We start from the raw sequence: 12,854 nt of genomic DNA on the forward strand, positions 1-12,854 counted from the left end.
ATGGAAAAATATCCTCAGGTGAGGATTAACAAAAATAAAAAATAAAAAAATACAAGTTTTCACCACCAGCCAGCCAGTATAATAAATAATAAACCATAGAAAGGTTTTGATGGGGAACCAACAAAGGAAAAAAATACAAACAGAATAACAAATCTAAAAGTTTTTTTTTTAAAATGGAAGATACACAAATATATGTTATTAAGACCAATAAACAAACCTAGTAAATAAAGACATAGTAATATAAAAATCTATGTGAAGTTTGATTCTCACCTATTATGAAAGCCACTAAAAAATCTTGGAAATGTAAGGTTAGAGGAAAGCCAAGGAGAAAAATCAAGTTGGAGGGGTGGAAATCACAAGTTATGACAGAATCAGACCGAACTGCTAACAGTTTAACTCACAGTTTTTGAACTTCAGGCCACAATGTATTCTGCAAAAGTTGATCCTCAGTGGGAGGTTCTACAATAAATTTATAGCACTGCAATCATTTTTTCTATTTCCGTGCAAATACAAAAGCAAATGCTAGAGCACTTATTTAGGTCAGCAGTGGCAAATACGAGTACTAATGATTCTATTAAATCATATTTTTGTGAGTTCTTACCAGAAAGTATGGAGGGTTGAAAGGCCATCTGATGAGTCTCAAAACCTGCCCTAGTTAACAGCTCTTCTTCATCAGAGGGCTGAGGAGCTATATCTCCTGGTTTAAAAGAAACATATAACATCATGAAGATAGTCACCATCTTTACATCTCCTATACATGTTCCAATATTAAGGCCACCAGTTAGATAGTGGTACTTCAAAGTAGTGTAATTCAAAGCCATATCCACGTGATTGCAAAGCCAAGGGTGTTTCTGTTTCTGCCACTCAGGTTTTCCAATGTGGTCCTAGGAGCACTTGTCAGTTCCATAAGGATTCCTTCCTTTTCCTTTGACCTAACATTTCCCAAGTTTATAAAACATGGAACATTCTTTCAGCTACCCATATTAGCATCTGTGGTTGTAGTGCTTCATGACACCATTTCAGGGTCTGCATGTGTACAGAGTTCTTACCACGAAATATGTAAAAAAGGAGACAGATATGTGTATTGTGATTTAAAAAAAATACAGGCTATAATGAATATTAAGTACATGGTACACAAGTGTGTAAGTAGATTTACATACCAATAATTTTTTTCAGCCTTACCTTGAAAGACAGCTTTATTTGATAATCCCAAAGCAGGGACAGTAGCACCTTCTGGAAGATCACCATCTTGCTGGAATAAAAAGTACAATATATGTTTTAAACACTGAAAGTTACTATTACATCAGGCACTACAAAAATGCCATGCTCACAAATGCTGAAAAGCAGTTTAAAGTTCACCTGTGTGTGGATACCTGCCCAACTTTCATTTCCTGAACCAACAGATGCGACGCTAGGCAATCACTCTCCAACAGACAGGTTCCAGCTAACCCGGACTTCTCTACCCAATCCAGAAAGCTGGGCATCCTCTCATTGAATCCTAACAGCTCACCATATTTTCATTAAACGTATTTAAATACTCAAATATTTCAAAAAATTCTTACAGAGTACCATCTGAAATGCCAATGATCTGTAAGTTATAGCAATCAAGTTATCTCATATGAAACTATGTGTTAACCATCAAAACCAGCACAGTGATGATATATAGTATTCATACCTTAATTTAATATTTAATTTTTTTACTGTCTTGGGCTAATTTGTTACAAAACTTCTGGTTTTAATACTTAAATACTTAATATTTAAATTACTGCATGCACAAGTTTGTCAAGCCAATAAAATGGTTTGACTTCCTTTCTACCCATTTATAGACTTAAGCAAAATTTTTTACAATTTAAATGAAGTGACTAGATTTAGTTAAAACCTTTATAGGGATACTCACATTACAAAGTACACGATTCAATGATTGGCCTGTAATGGCACAAAAATTTTCCACAAAATTCCGAGGTGCAGAAAATACTCGAAGAACTTTTTCATCTGCTCCAGATACAAACTGAAACCGATCAATCATTGCCAAACATTTCAGGTCATATCCATGTATCTGAGGCCGTGCAATTTCATGCCACGTCACCTGGGTATTAACATAGGATAAATAAAAATGACCATCAGTTCAAAAACAGAATTCTTTTCAACAAGCAAAATATCAAACGCAAAAATCATTGATTATGTCCTGGAGATATGACCCTGTGGCAGATTCATCCATGTTGTGTTCAATCCTTTTCACTGGTAAGTAATTCCTTGTACAGATATACCACTACTTGTTGATCCATCCACCTCCTGTGAAGACATCTGGGCTGTTTCCAGTTTATGTCTTTAACTAAAAAAGCAGGCATGAACATTCGTGTACAAGTCTTTGCATAGCTAAAGCTCCTACCTCTCTTGGGTACTAGTAAATACTACCTATAAGTAGAATGGCTGAATGACATGGGACAGTGGTTGGCAAACTGCGGCTCTGTTGACTAATGAGTTTGCCGACCACTGACCTAAACTCTCGATTCCAATAATTACAGGCTGTTGTTGTTCCTTGTGATTAAGCCCTTATCCCAGTGGTCGGCAAACTCATTAGTCAACAGAGCAGCAAACCGCGGCTCACGAGCCGCAGTTTGCTGACCACTGACATGGGAGATGTATATTTAAATACCAGAGGCCCAGTACACAAATTCACGCATCAGTGGGGTCCCTCGGCCTGGCCTGTGGATTCGGGCCAAAAATGGCTCTGACATCCCCAAGGGGTCCCGATTGCAAGAGGGCGCAGGCCAGGCTGAGAGACCCCACTGATGCACGATCAGGCCAGGGAGAGACGCGGGAGGTTGGCCAGCTGGGCAGGGACTGTGGGAGGGCTCCAGGGCATATCCGACCTGTCCCACTCAGTCCCGATCGGCCAGACCCCAGCAGCAAACTAACCTACTGGTTGGAGCATCTGCCCCCTGGTGGTCAGTGCATGTCATAGTGAGCGATTAAGCGGTGTTAGCATATCATTAGAATATTACGCTTTGATTGGTTGAACGGACGACAGGACACTTAGCATATTAGGCTTTTATTATATAGGATTTCAGAAACTGCCAAAGTATTTTCCAAAGCGGTTTATACATTTAACAGCAGTATATGAGAGTTCTAGTTGCCCACTTCCTCATCAACACTTGGTCAGTCTTTTAACTTGAATCATTCCAATACGTGTACAATGGCATCTCATTGTAGCTTTCATTTGCACTTCCCTAATTACTAATGGTATTGAGAATCTTTTTCTTTATTTTTCCTTAGTGAAATATCTGTTCAAATCTTTTGTCCTTTTTTTACTAGATTATTTATTTCCCTATTACTGTCTTCGGAAAAGTTTTTTACATATTCTGGATATAAGCCTTTCCAGGTATGTAAATACTTTCTCCCAGTTTGTGACTTGTCTTCTCATTTTCCTGACAGTGTCTTTCAAAGAGCAAAAATTTTACATTTTTGTTCAGTCCACTTTAATGATTTGTTTTTAATGGATCATGGATAAACAACTGAGCCATATCAGTAACACATCACCAAGAGCAACAGAAAATCACTCCAAATCATTTGCCTTGTTTTTCATTTGACTATATTACTCCCCATCTCCTCAACTCTATTAAGGTGAATCTACCATATGCTCCTATGGCAATGATGTCAGTGGCCAGTTTCATTAGCTCTCATGAACTGACCCACAATTGGGTTCCATGATGTTTGTCAGAAATTGAAACTGCGTATACTGGCTTTCTCTATTGCATAGCACATTTTGATGGCTTGCCAGCGGTCAAGTTTTCTGAGCTCAGTCCAATAGTGAAAAGTTTCCTGGACAAAAACCACCCTCAACCACTATTTATCTAACACTATGACTTTAGAAATTAGCTTTTACTGCAGACTTGCTAGTGTTTCCTAATGAATTAATTACAAGGCATCACAGAACTCTTGTGTGGAACTGAAGTAAATACATTTAACAACATTTGAATTATCTGAATTGTAAAGAATGCATGTATGCATAAGTTTTTAAGAAAATATCAAACTGTTTCCAGAATGCTTGTATCTTTTTACATTTCCTCTAGCAATGTATGAATGTTCCAGTTGCTCTGTATCCTTATCACCACTTGTTACTGTATTTCTTACTTCAGCCTTTCCAGAGGGTGTGTAGTGACATCTCATCTTGGTTTTAATTTGCATTTCCCTAATAGCTAATGATGTTGCTCCACTTTTCACATGCTCATGGATATTTTTTATTAATGGGGATCAGTCAAACAAGACATTTTACCTGTGATTGATCTTTTCTATTCCATGGAGCAAAAAGTCGAGTTGTCTGGTCAGTACCAACAGTGATGATAAATTCTCCTTCTGGATCCCACATTAGATCTTGGACACCATCAAAGTGTCCTGAAATGACAATCTCTGGAGTCCACTCTCTCTGTAATGAAAGTGCTCATGACACATCAAAATGACCAAAGACCACCACCGCTCAAAATAAAATCTGATAATGCCTTCAGCCCTCAGGTCTTCTACTGGGAAAGACTGAAATCCCCCAAGCAAGGTGAAAAGCTAAGTAAATAAGATGGGATTTTAAAATAATAGAATCTGGGTGCTCTCCCTCCTGGGAACATACCCATACCTTTCCCTGCCCTCTCCCTCTCCCTCTCCCCCTCCCCAAGGGAAAAAAAACAGACTCTGTTTTTCAGTCAAGCATATTAGAACTTAAACATTCAAATATGTTCTATGTCCTTTAAAAATGTAACTTTGGAAAATTCCCCTCCATTCATCATTTATTGAATACCTCCTAGAAGTCAAATACTACTTAACCTTTCTATGCCTAAATTAACTCTTCTGTAAAATTACCTAATTCATAGAATCGTTATGAGGATTAAATGAGTTTATATTTGTAAAGCACACACAACAATGTCAGCACAAAGGAGGTACTATGTGAGTATTTATTTGTTAAACTAAATAAGCAAAGAGTACTGTGTAAAATGAGTTATTAGATTCCAATTGTGTGCCTCAATGACTTCCTTTACTAAGTAAAGGGAATTGCAGAGTAGAAAACAAATGGGTGAATCAAGCCTAGTCGGTTCACTTTCTGAGGGAGCCTACACAAGCCACCATATAAACAATGATAACGAAATACAGAAAATGTCACCCAAGGATATGTTTTTATTGATTTTAGGGAGAGAGATAAACATTGATGTGAGAAAGAAACATCAATCGGTTGCCTTCCATATGCGCCCTGACCAGGGATTGAGCCCACAACCTTTTGGAATAGGGGACGACGCTCCAACCAACTGAGCCACCTGGCTAGGGCCACAGAACATCTTTTTTTTTTTTTTAAATATGTATTTTTTATTGATTTCTGAGAGAAAGGGAGAAGAAGAAGAGACAGAGACATCAATGATGAGAGGGAATCCTTGATCAGCTGCCTCCTGCATGGCCCCACTGGGGATCGAGCCCACAACCCAGGCATGTGACCAGGAATCAAACCGTGACCTCTGGGTTCATAGGTTGTGACTCAACCACTGAACCACACCAGCCAGGCTTGACAACTTTTGAATGTCTATTAGGGCAAAAACCAAGTGGTGGTAAAACTTAAGAGGAAAATTAAATTTGTCTAACTCCTAAAAGGTCATTCAGAGACAAGACTGATGAATGGGGCCAGTGATTAAGTTAAACTATACTATTTTCTGGTCAAAAATAAATAAAAAGGCTATGACAAAGAAATGCTATTAATTTCCTCTGTGGCATACAACTAATTCTAAAGTTAGCACTAATGGGAGTTTCCGGAAAGTTCTGAACAAAGGGCAGCTTATTGGACTATCATTACAATCTTCCACTGCAAGTCCTAAAGGGCAGTTTATTTTTAAAAATCACACTCTTGCCCTACCCAGTTTGCTTCAGAAGACAGACGTCAGTCCATGTACTGAAGGGTCCTGGTACAATTCCGGTCAAGGGCACGCACCTCAGTTGCAGGCTCAATCCCCGGCCCTGGTCTGGGCATATGTAGGAGGCAACCAATTGATGTGTCTCTCTCACATCGGTGTTTCTCTCTTTCTGTCTATCCCCCCCGCTTCCATTTTCTCTAAAAATCAATGGAAAAAATACCTTCAGGTAAGAATTAACAACAACAACAAAAAATCACTCTTGATCATAACAAATGTACATCTCTGGTTTGGAATGTTGACGTGCAGAGGTTGTGGGGGTGTGTGGGGCTGGCAGGTGGGAAGCGGGGGGGGCGGGGGGATATATGGGAATCTTCCATGCTTTCTGCTCAGTTTTTCTTTGAACCTAAAACTGCTCTAAAAAATAAAGTCAATTTAAAAAAAAAATCACCCTCAACACTTTTAAGTAGCTAATTATAAATTTGAAGCCAAGTTACAAGCACAAGTACAGTGAGATTATGTCTTCTGGTTTGAGTTTCTCCTTACTCATCTGATGCTTTTTCCTATGAAGGGTCTCAAAGACCACCTGAAATACAGCTCAAAGGAGGTCTGAGTTAAGAATAAAATTAAATATATCCCCCCAAAATATTTCTTTCTAAAAGTCATTGCTGATGATTTCCTGTTTCATCTAATAGTAGAAACGAGCCCAGCCAGCATGGCTCAATGGTTGAGCGTCAACCTATGAACCAGAAGGTCAGGGTTCGATTCCAGGTCAGGGCACATGCCCAGGTTGCGGGCTCAGTCCCCAATGTGGGGCGTGCAGGAGGAAGCCAACCAATGACTCTTTCTCATAATTGATGTTTCTATCTCTCTCTCCCTCTCCATTCCTCTCTGAAATCAATAAAAAAAAAATGTATTTTTTAGACAAAAAAAAAGTGTAAACAATCATGAAGATCAACTATAAATAGAAGACACAAGGAAAAGAGCAAGTCACCCTATGTATTGAAAATCAAATCCTCATAGGTAACACACCTATTACAAAGCCCACAAATTAAACGTTATGCAAATCCATAAATTTGTACTTTATAAAGGAAGCTATTATCTGGTGATTCACATTTCAGTCAATGTTCTGACTTCTTTCATTTATTAAAATACATTTATATAATATCCAATATATGCCAGGACCTGTTTTTTATGCTGTACAAATATTAACTCATTTAAGCATCATAAAAACGTTAAGTGTAGATGCTATTACTATCCACATTGTACAAATGAGAAACCTGAGACAGACTTAGGTAATGTCCTCAAGGACATACAGCTGGTTAGTAAGTGCTGGCGCAGAATCTGAATTCAAATGTCTAGCTCCAAGACCTGTGCTCTTAGCCACGATGCTCCTGCTATTGCATTTCCCCAAACCCAAGCAGCAGATAAGCAAACTAGAAAGTAAAAGATGGAATAATGTTCAGCATGATCAGAGGAAGATTACCTCTCTTTGAGAAGAGACCAAAATTATAAGAAAAAGTTAAAAGGGCCCAATACTTGGAAGGCCATGTAGAATTACACATAACACCAGCCCCTGAGAGCATCAATATAATCCATCACAAAATAAGTGTTCAGAATGCCCTTTTGCCAGTCACTTGTTCAATCATTATCTATGGAGTACCCAGCCATACAACAAGAAAATATCAAAATCAAACTATGTTACCTTCTTTAAAATAGGAAAGTTACACATTTTAGGAAAAGCTCCCATAAAAAAATTTATATAGCTTAAAGGAAGAACTTAAAATTTATATAGCTTAAAGTTCATTTATGTAGAAATTTTATATATGTGCAAATTTCAATGCCTCACCAATGCTGGAGAAATGAATACTTTTATTCTTAGAAAAGTATGAATTTCTTACCTAGTAAACTATAGTATAATGCTTACAAAAAGAAGGGATGTCATTCGAACTTAAATGTCTCTACTGGTACTATGTAGTGCTGTAAGTTAACCTGGGTTTCAAGTGCTTTTCTTACTGGGTTAGCTGCATTCTGTTTCCACAAGTACAATGCTCCATGGAAAGCATGAGCGATGATCAGAGAGCCATCTTCATTGAACTGGCAATCATAAAATCCCAGAGTATTTCCACCGACTTCCCCTACTCGAACCTATAGCAATAACAGAAAACAATTCGTAATCAATAGAAACCACTGATTCCAGAGATTATGTTCTCACTCATTTAACATATACAAAGAGTGAACATCTGCAGCTCCAGAAATACAGACTTGGGAATTAAATATTCAGTTTATAAACTCAATTTTCAATTCCTTAAATATCCACATTTTTACCTGTTCTAGCCAAACTCCTGACTCTTCATCTGGAGCCCAGAGAATCATGGTTTTATCCATTGAGGCAGACAATAATCTCATTGGCTGCTGTAGAACACCATCTAAAAAATATAAACTAGTTTCTTTAGGTTTTCACCAGGCATCATGTTTGTAGATTACTAGAAAAAACAACATGGATATTGCAAAAACATTCACTTTAGCAATGCAACAGCAAAATCTGGAAACACCACAAGTGTCTACCATAAGAACAAGTAAACAAGTTGTGGTATATTTAAACAGTGTAATATTAAACTGCAATCAAAATAAACTAGTTACATGAATCAACATGGATAGAACTCCAAATGTTTAGCATGGTAAGCTAAAAAGGCAAATTGTAAGAGGATAAGGACACACTGAGATCGTGTCAGTAGCTGTGGAACTACTGTTTGTGGCGACATCAATGTGTAAAGTATAAAAACATGCCTGGGAATGCTAATACCCAGAATTCAGTACTGCAGTTGCCTCTAGGGAAGGATGGAGAGGCGAGGGCTCAGGAAATACACAGGGGTCCTCAATATCTATATCTTTTTTTTTAAACTGTAGCAAATAAGGTATAATATAATTAAAGCTGAACAGTGGTTACCTGAACAGTAATGATGGATAGTCTCTATTTCTGTTTTGGGGAAGGAGCTCTGGGGAAGAATGAGGCTGTGCCTTACTCAGCTCCACCCCAGCACCAGCATGAGCATGCACACAACCATCACTCCAGAAGTGGAGGTTAAGGGTAAAAGGAGGAGAGGATCTTATTTTCTCATAAATTATGCATGTCAGTATTACCATCTTTGTATTGCCAAGGGTAAAGGATCCAGTCAAGTTTGCCCGAAAGTCAATTTCTCTTCAATCCCATAAAGAATAGTCTGAAACTTTTCAGAAAAAAAGATACTGGGGTGAGGCACTTTCAGTAACTGTGGCAGGAGTCACCCTTTTCCTGCTCAGGAGCACAATATGCAGTGGAAATGAGTGTCCAGCAGAACAGGGCTGCAGTATTACACTTCGTCAACTTGAAAATGTCTTACATTTGAGATTTCTAATCACATTCAAACTACCCTCCATTTTATTTGGTCAGCTTAACATTCTGCATGGGGGATTTAACTGATGAGGGATATGTGTATGTTTTTTTGTCCTACCTTTGTAAAATGAAGGCTGCCAATGAACTGCATTCACCCAGCTTTCGTGACCAGCCAGCACTGTCTCCAGAGTAACCGCAAATGCCATTTTAATACCTTTAACAAATGCAATGAAGAAGCGCTGTTTCCTCAAAGCTCTTCTAGATAAATTTTTCTCTACCTCTGTCTCTACCCGGTCAGAAATAAACATTAAAGAATATGCTCTATTTTTAATATTTTCTGGGATATATTGTTATACTACACCTTAAAAGCAAAAAACAGACATGCCAGCCTCCTAGCTATGCTTATCATTATTACAGTATAATAATCTAAAATGCAATTAAAAAAAAATTAAGATAGCCCTGGCCAGTTTTGCTTAGTGGTTACAGTGTTGGCCTGTGGATCAGAGTCTCGGGTTTAATTAAAATATCCTCAGGTGAGGATTAACAAAACAAACAAAAAAAGATAAATGCAGAAGTATAGGAAGGCAAGTCAGTTTGAAAGTTTGTGACCTTTCAAACAAAATAATTCATAAAAATATCAGAAAAAATTTCAACTTTGGGAATAGCTACTTATAATTTGCTGGTTATAGTATTTCTTTGCCCACTCCACCCCCCATAAAACTGTTAACAAAATCTCAGCCCTGGCCTGTTTGGCTCAGTGGATACAGCCTGCGGACTGAAAGGTCCGGGTTTGATTCCCGGTTGAGGCACATGCCTCGGTTGTAGGCTCGATGCCCAGTAGGGGGAGTGCAGGAGGCAGCTGATCCACGATTCTCTCTCATCATTGATGTTTCTATTTCTCTCTCTCTCCCTCTCTCTTCCTCTCTGAAGTCAATAAAAATATTTTTAAAAAACTGTTACCAAAATCTGAACTCTTATGGACTTTATAATTAAGAAGAGTAATAACAAAGAAGAGAATTCCTGGGGGAACAATGCTCACTGAGAACTAACTTTACAATTTAGATACACATCCAAAAATACCTTCTTCAAAAAACAAACAAAAATAACTTCATCAAATACAATTATTTCAACAGGATCAATACCCCATGCAGGGGTACTGTTCTGATGCCAGACAGTATGAAAATCAGAATTATATATACTCCTCAAATGCAGGGATTTAGCTTGTCTTGTAGAGTATCTTCCAACTAAGGTATGGCTAATTCACATGATTTCTTTTGATCTTCATATGCTATAATTACAAATTTAGTAACATTATACAAATTAATTTATTGAGAAAACATTTTGAAATGTTTTCAGCAATTTTTAAAAATCTCACTAGTATGGTTTACAACAAAAAAAAGTTTCATATATGAAAAATGACTCATAAAAATTAAAAAAAGGAAAAATGCATAGTATCAAATTTCATGTAGGGCTCTGATATTTCTGAAAAACTAACCTTCACAGAGGTTTATAATAAAACAAAAATGATTCAGCTAGGAGACCTAAGTATTATTACATCCAATATTTTCATTATTACTCACTTTCATTTTCTACAGTGAAAGTATTTTCCTTCAGTCTTATATTATCATCATCCTGAGTTTCTAATGATGTTGATTTTAAACACATCCTCCATATTCGTATCAGGCAATCTTGTGAACAGCTTGCTAGGAAAAGATCTTTACCTAATTAAAAAAACACAAAATTTATTATTTTTAAAACAATATATTCTTAAATTTAGGTATAAGATTTTCTCTTCTACAACAGGCACACTTCTGGATTTCCTGAAAAAATTAGACTTTGCTTCCTTACCCTTCATTCGTTTGACCTATATTCAGTTTTACTGACATCGACAAATATAGCACAATGCTGACAAATGGTTGTAACATGTGATATTCTTATATACTGTCTACTAAGATCTACAAAGAACTTTTAAAGAATGCCTGCATGTGGAATAGTCGGCTGTGTCCTATTTTAAACATCAACTTGTTTCATCTTCTACCCCCCCAATTAATAGTTAACAGAAGGGATAAGTATCCTCTTTCCTAAGAGTACATACAAAGAAAATTTTAAATTAAAACATAGGGGGCTGCTTTCTTGGAAGTTACACACACTGGTCCTCATCTCAGTAATTTAGCAAAATTTCATACTGACCAAAGGCTGCCCATTCCACGCCTCTTATCCAATCCTCATGTCCACAGAGAAAAAGCACTTTCTGAAACTATAAGATAAAAAATCATCAGGACTGGTGTTAAGAATTTAATATTTTCATGTATATCGATTTCATTTGGTCCCAGCTAGTCCTGCTGCATCTCTTCTTTAAAAAAAACACACACACACACACACAAACACAAAAAAACTGGGAACACTACATGATTAGACACAGGAAAGAGGTCTCATGAAAAATCTCATCATCACCTATATCACCTGAGCAATGCTGAGTAGATAAGATCTGTAGACCTCAAATACTCTAAATGTTTACAAAATAGAATGATATACACTATAATGTAACATAGATAAAAGGTGGGTAGTGGGACATTCACAACCATTTTAAACTGTCTTACAGAATGCAAAGAAACTATCTCCTTTATTAAATAAAAGAGGCTCTAGTTAACAACCCCCTTTCTAGAAATTCCCTCCCCTAGTTTAACTACTCAAAGTGTACATAAGGTTCAGAAGGATCAATACACACTACCAGGGAGTGTTTTCACTGTAGGTATGATGTACTTCACTTAAAATTTTAAAGAAAAAACACTACCACAGTATCTTCCTTCCCTTCTTCCCCCAACTAGCGACCTGTTTCCTTCTAACAACCCTGGACCTGGTAGGCAAGGCAGCAGCAGCTTGGTGGGAAACCACCTAACAAAGAATTGTAAAAGAAATACTCCTATTGGATTATTTTGGTTTAGATGAGAACATTCCTGAAATCCTATAATCTGGAAATAGTCAGCAATAAGAAATGTAATTAAGCAGAAGCTAATGTCAGTCTCTTTATAAACATCATCAATTACCTGATCATTCTGTTGAACAAATAAGTGGATCTTGCAGTCATCATCGCCACATGCTAGTATTGGTACTGGGGGAAAAAAGAGGCTTTGCTGTTAAGTATTCAATCAGACAGTATGATTATCACCTATGCTGGATTCTAAGCTCTAACTAAAGAACCCTGGTTTCTATTTCTCACATCACTGAATAAATTGAAAGTACTCAATAAATGTCTATAGGAATAAAGTGAACACTCCAAATGTCCTATTAAATGGTTACTTGGCAATGAATGACTACTGATTGAGAGCCCTTTTCTCCATTATATGTTATTTTATGATAGAAGGAGCAGCAAAAGGGGAAGCGCGAGAGCAGTTGGGAGCATTTCCACTGTCAGACCAAAGACTAATATGAAAAGTTAGCCCAATCTATGTATATAAAAGGCTAATATGCTAAGTGTCCAACCATTCATTCGACTGTTCAACCAGTCACTATGATAAGTACTGACCACCAGGGTGCAGACGCTCCGATTAGTAGTTAGTTTGCTGCTGGGATCCGGCCAATCGGGACTGGGCAAG

At 37.4% G+C, this 12,854-nt stretch overlaps 1 protein-coding gene across 2 annotated transcripts in view; it reads right to left on the minus strand.

Moving 5' to 3' along the window:
• Positions 1-12,854, minus strand: part of ELP2 (elongator acetyltransferase complex subunit 2) — a 39,176-nt gene that overhangs the window by 14,294 nt on the left and 12,028 nt on the right. For both annotated transcript variants that reach the window (XM_080686601.1, XM_080686602.1), the window contains exons 6-16: positions 12,306-12,370; positions 11,449-11,515; positions 10,839-10,979; positions 9,377-9,472; positions 8,211-8,311; positions 7,899-8,030; positions 4,277-4,426; positions 1,898-2,086; positions 1,183-1,252; positions 602-697; positions 402-459 (exon numbers count right to left, since the gene is read on the minus strand). In XM_080686601.1, the coding sequence (XP_080542727.1) occupies positions 402-459; positions 602-697; positions 1,183-1,252; positions 1,898-2,086; positions 4,277-4,426; positions 7,899-8,030; positions 8,211-8,311; positions 9,377-9,472; positions 10,839-10,979; positions 11,449-11,515; positions 12,306-12,370 (1,165 nt within the window). The remainder of the gene's footprint in view (positions 1-401; positions 460-601; positions 698-1,182; positions 1,253-1,897; positions 2,087-4,276; positions 4,427-7,898; positions 8,031-8,210; positions 8,312-9,376; positions 9,473-10,838; positions 10,980-11,448; positions 11,516-12,305; positions 12,371-12,854) is intronic.

This window comes from Plecotus auritus, assembly GCF_963455305.1.
Source record: "Plecotus auritus genome assembly, chromosome: 8".
Lineage (NCBI taxonomy): Eukaryota > Metazoa > Chordata > Mammalia > Chiroptera > Vespertilionidae > Plecotus > Plecotus auritus.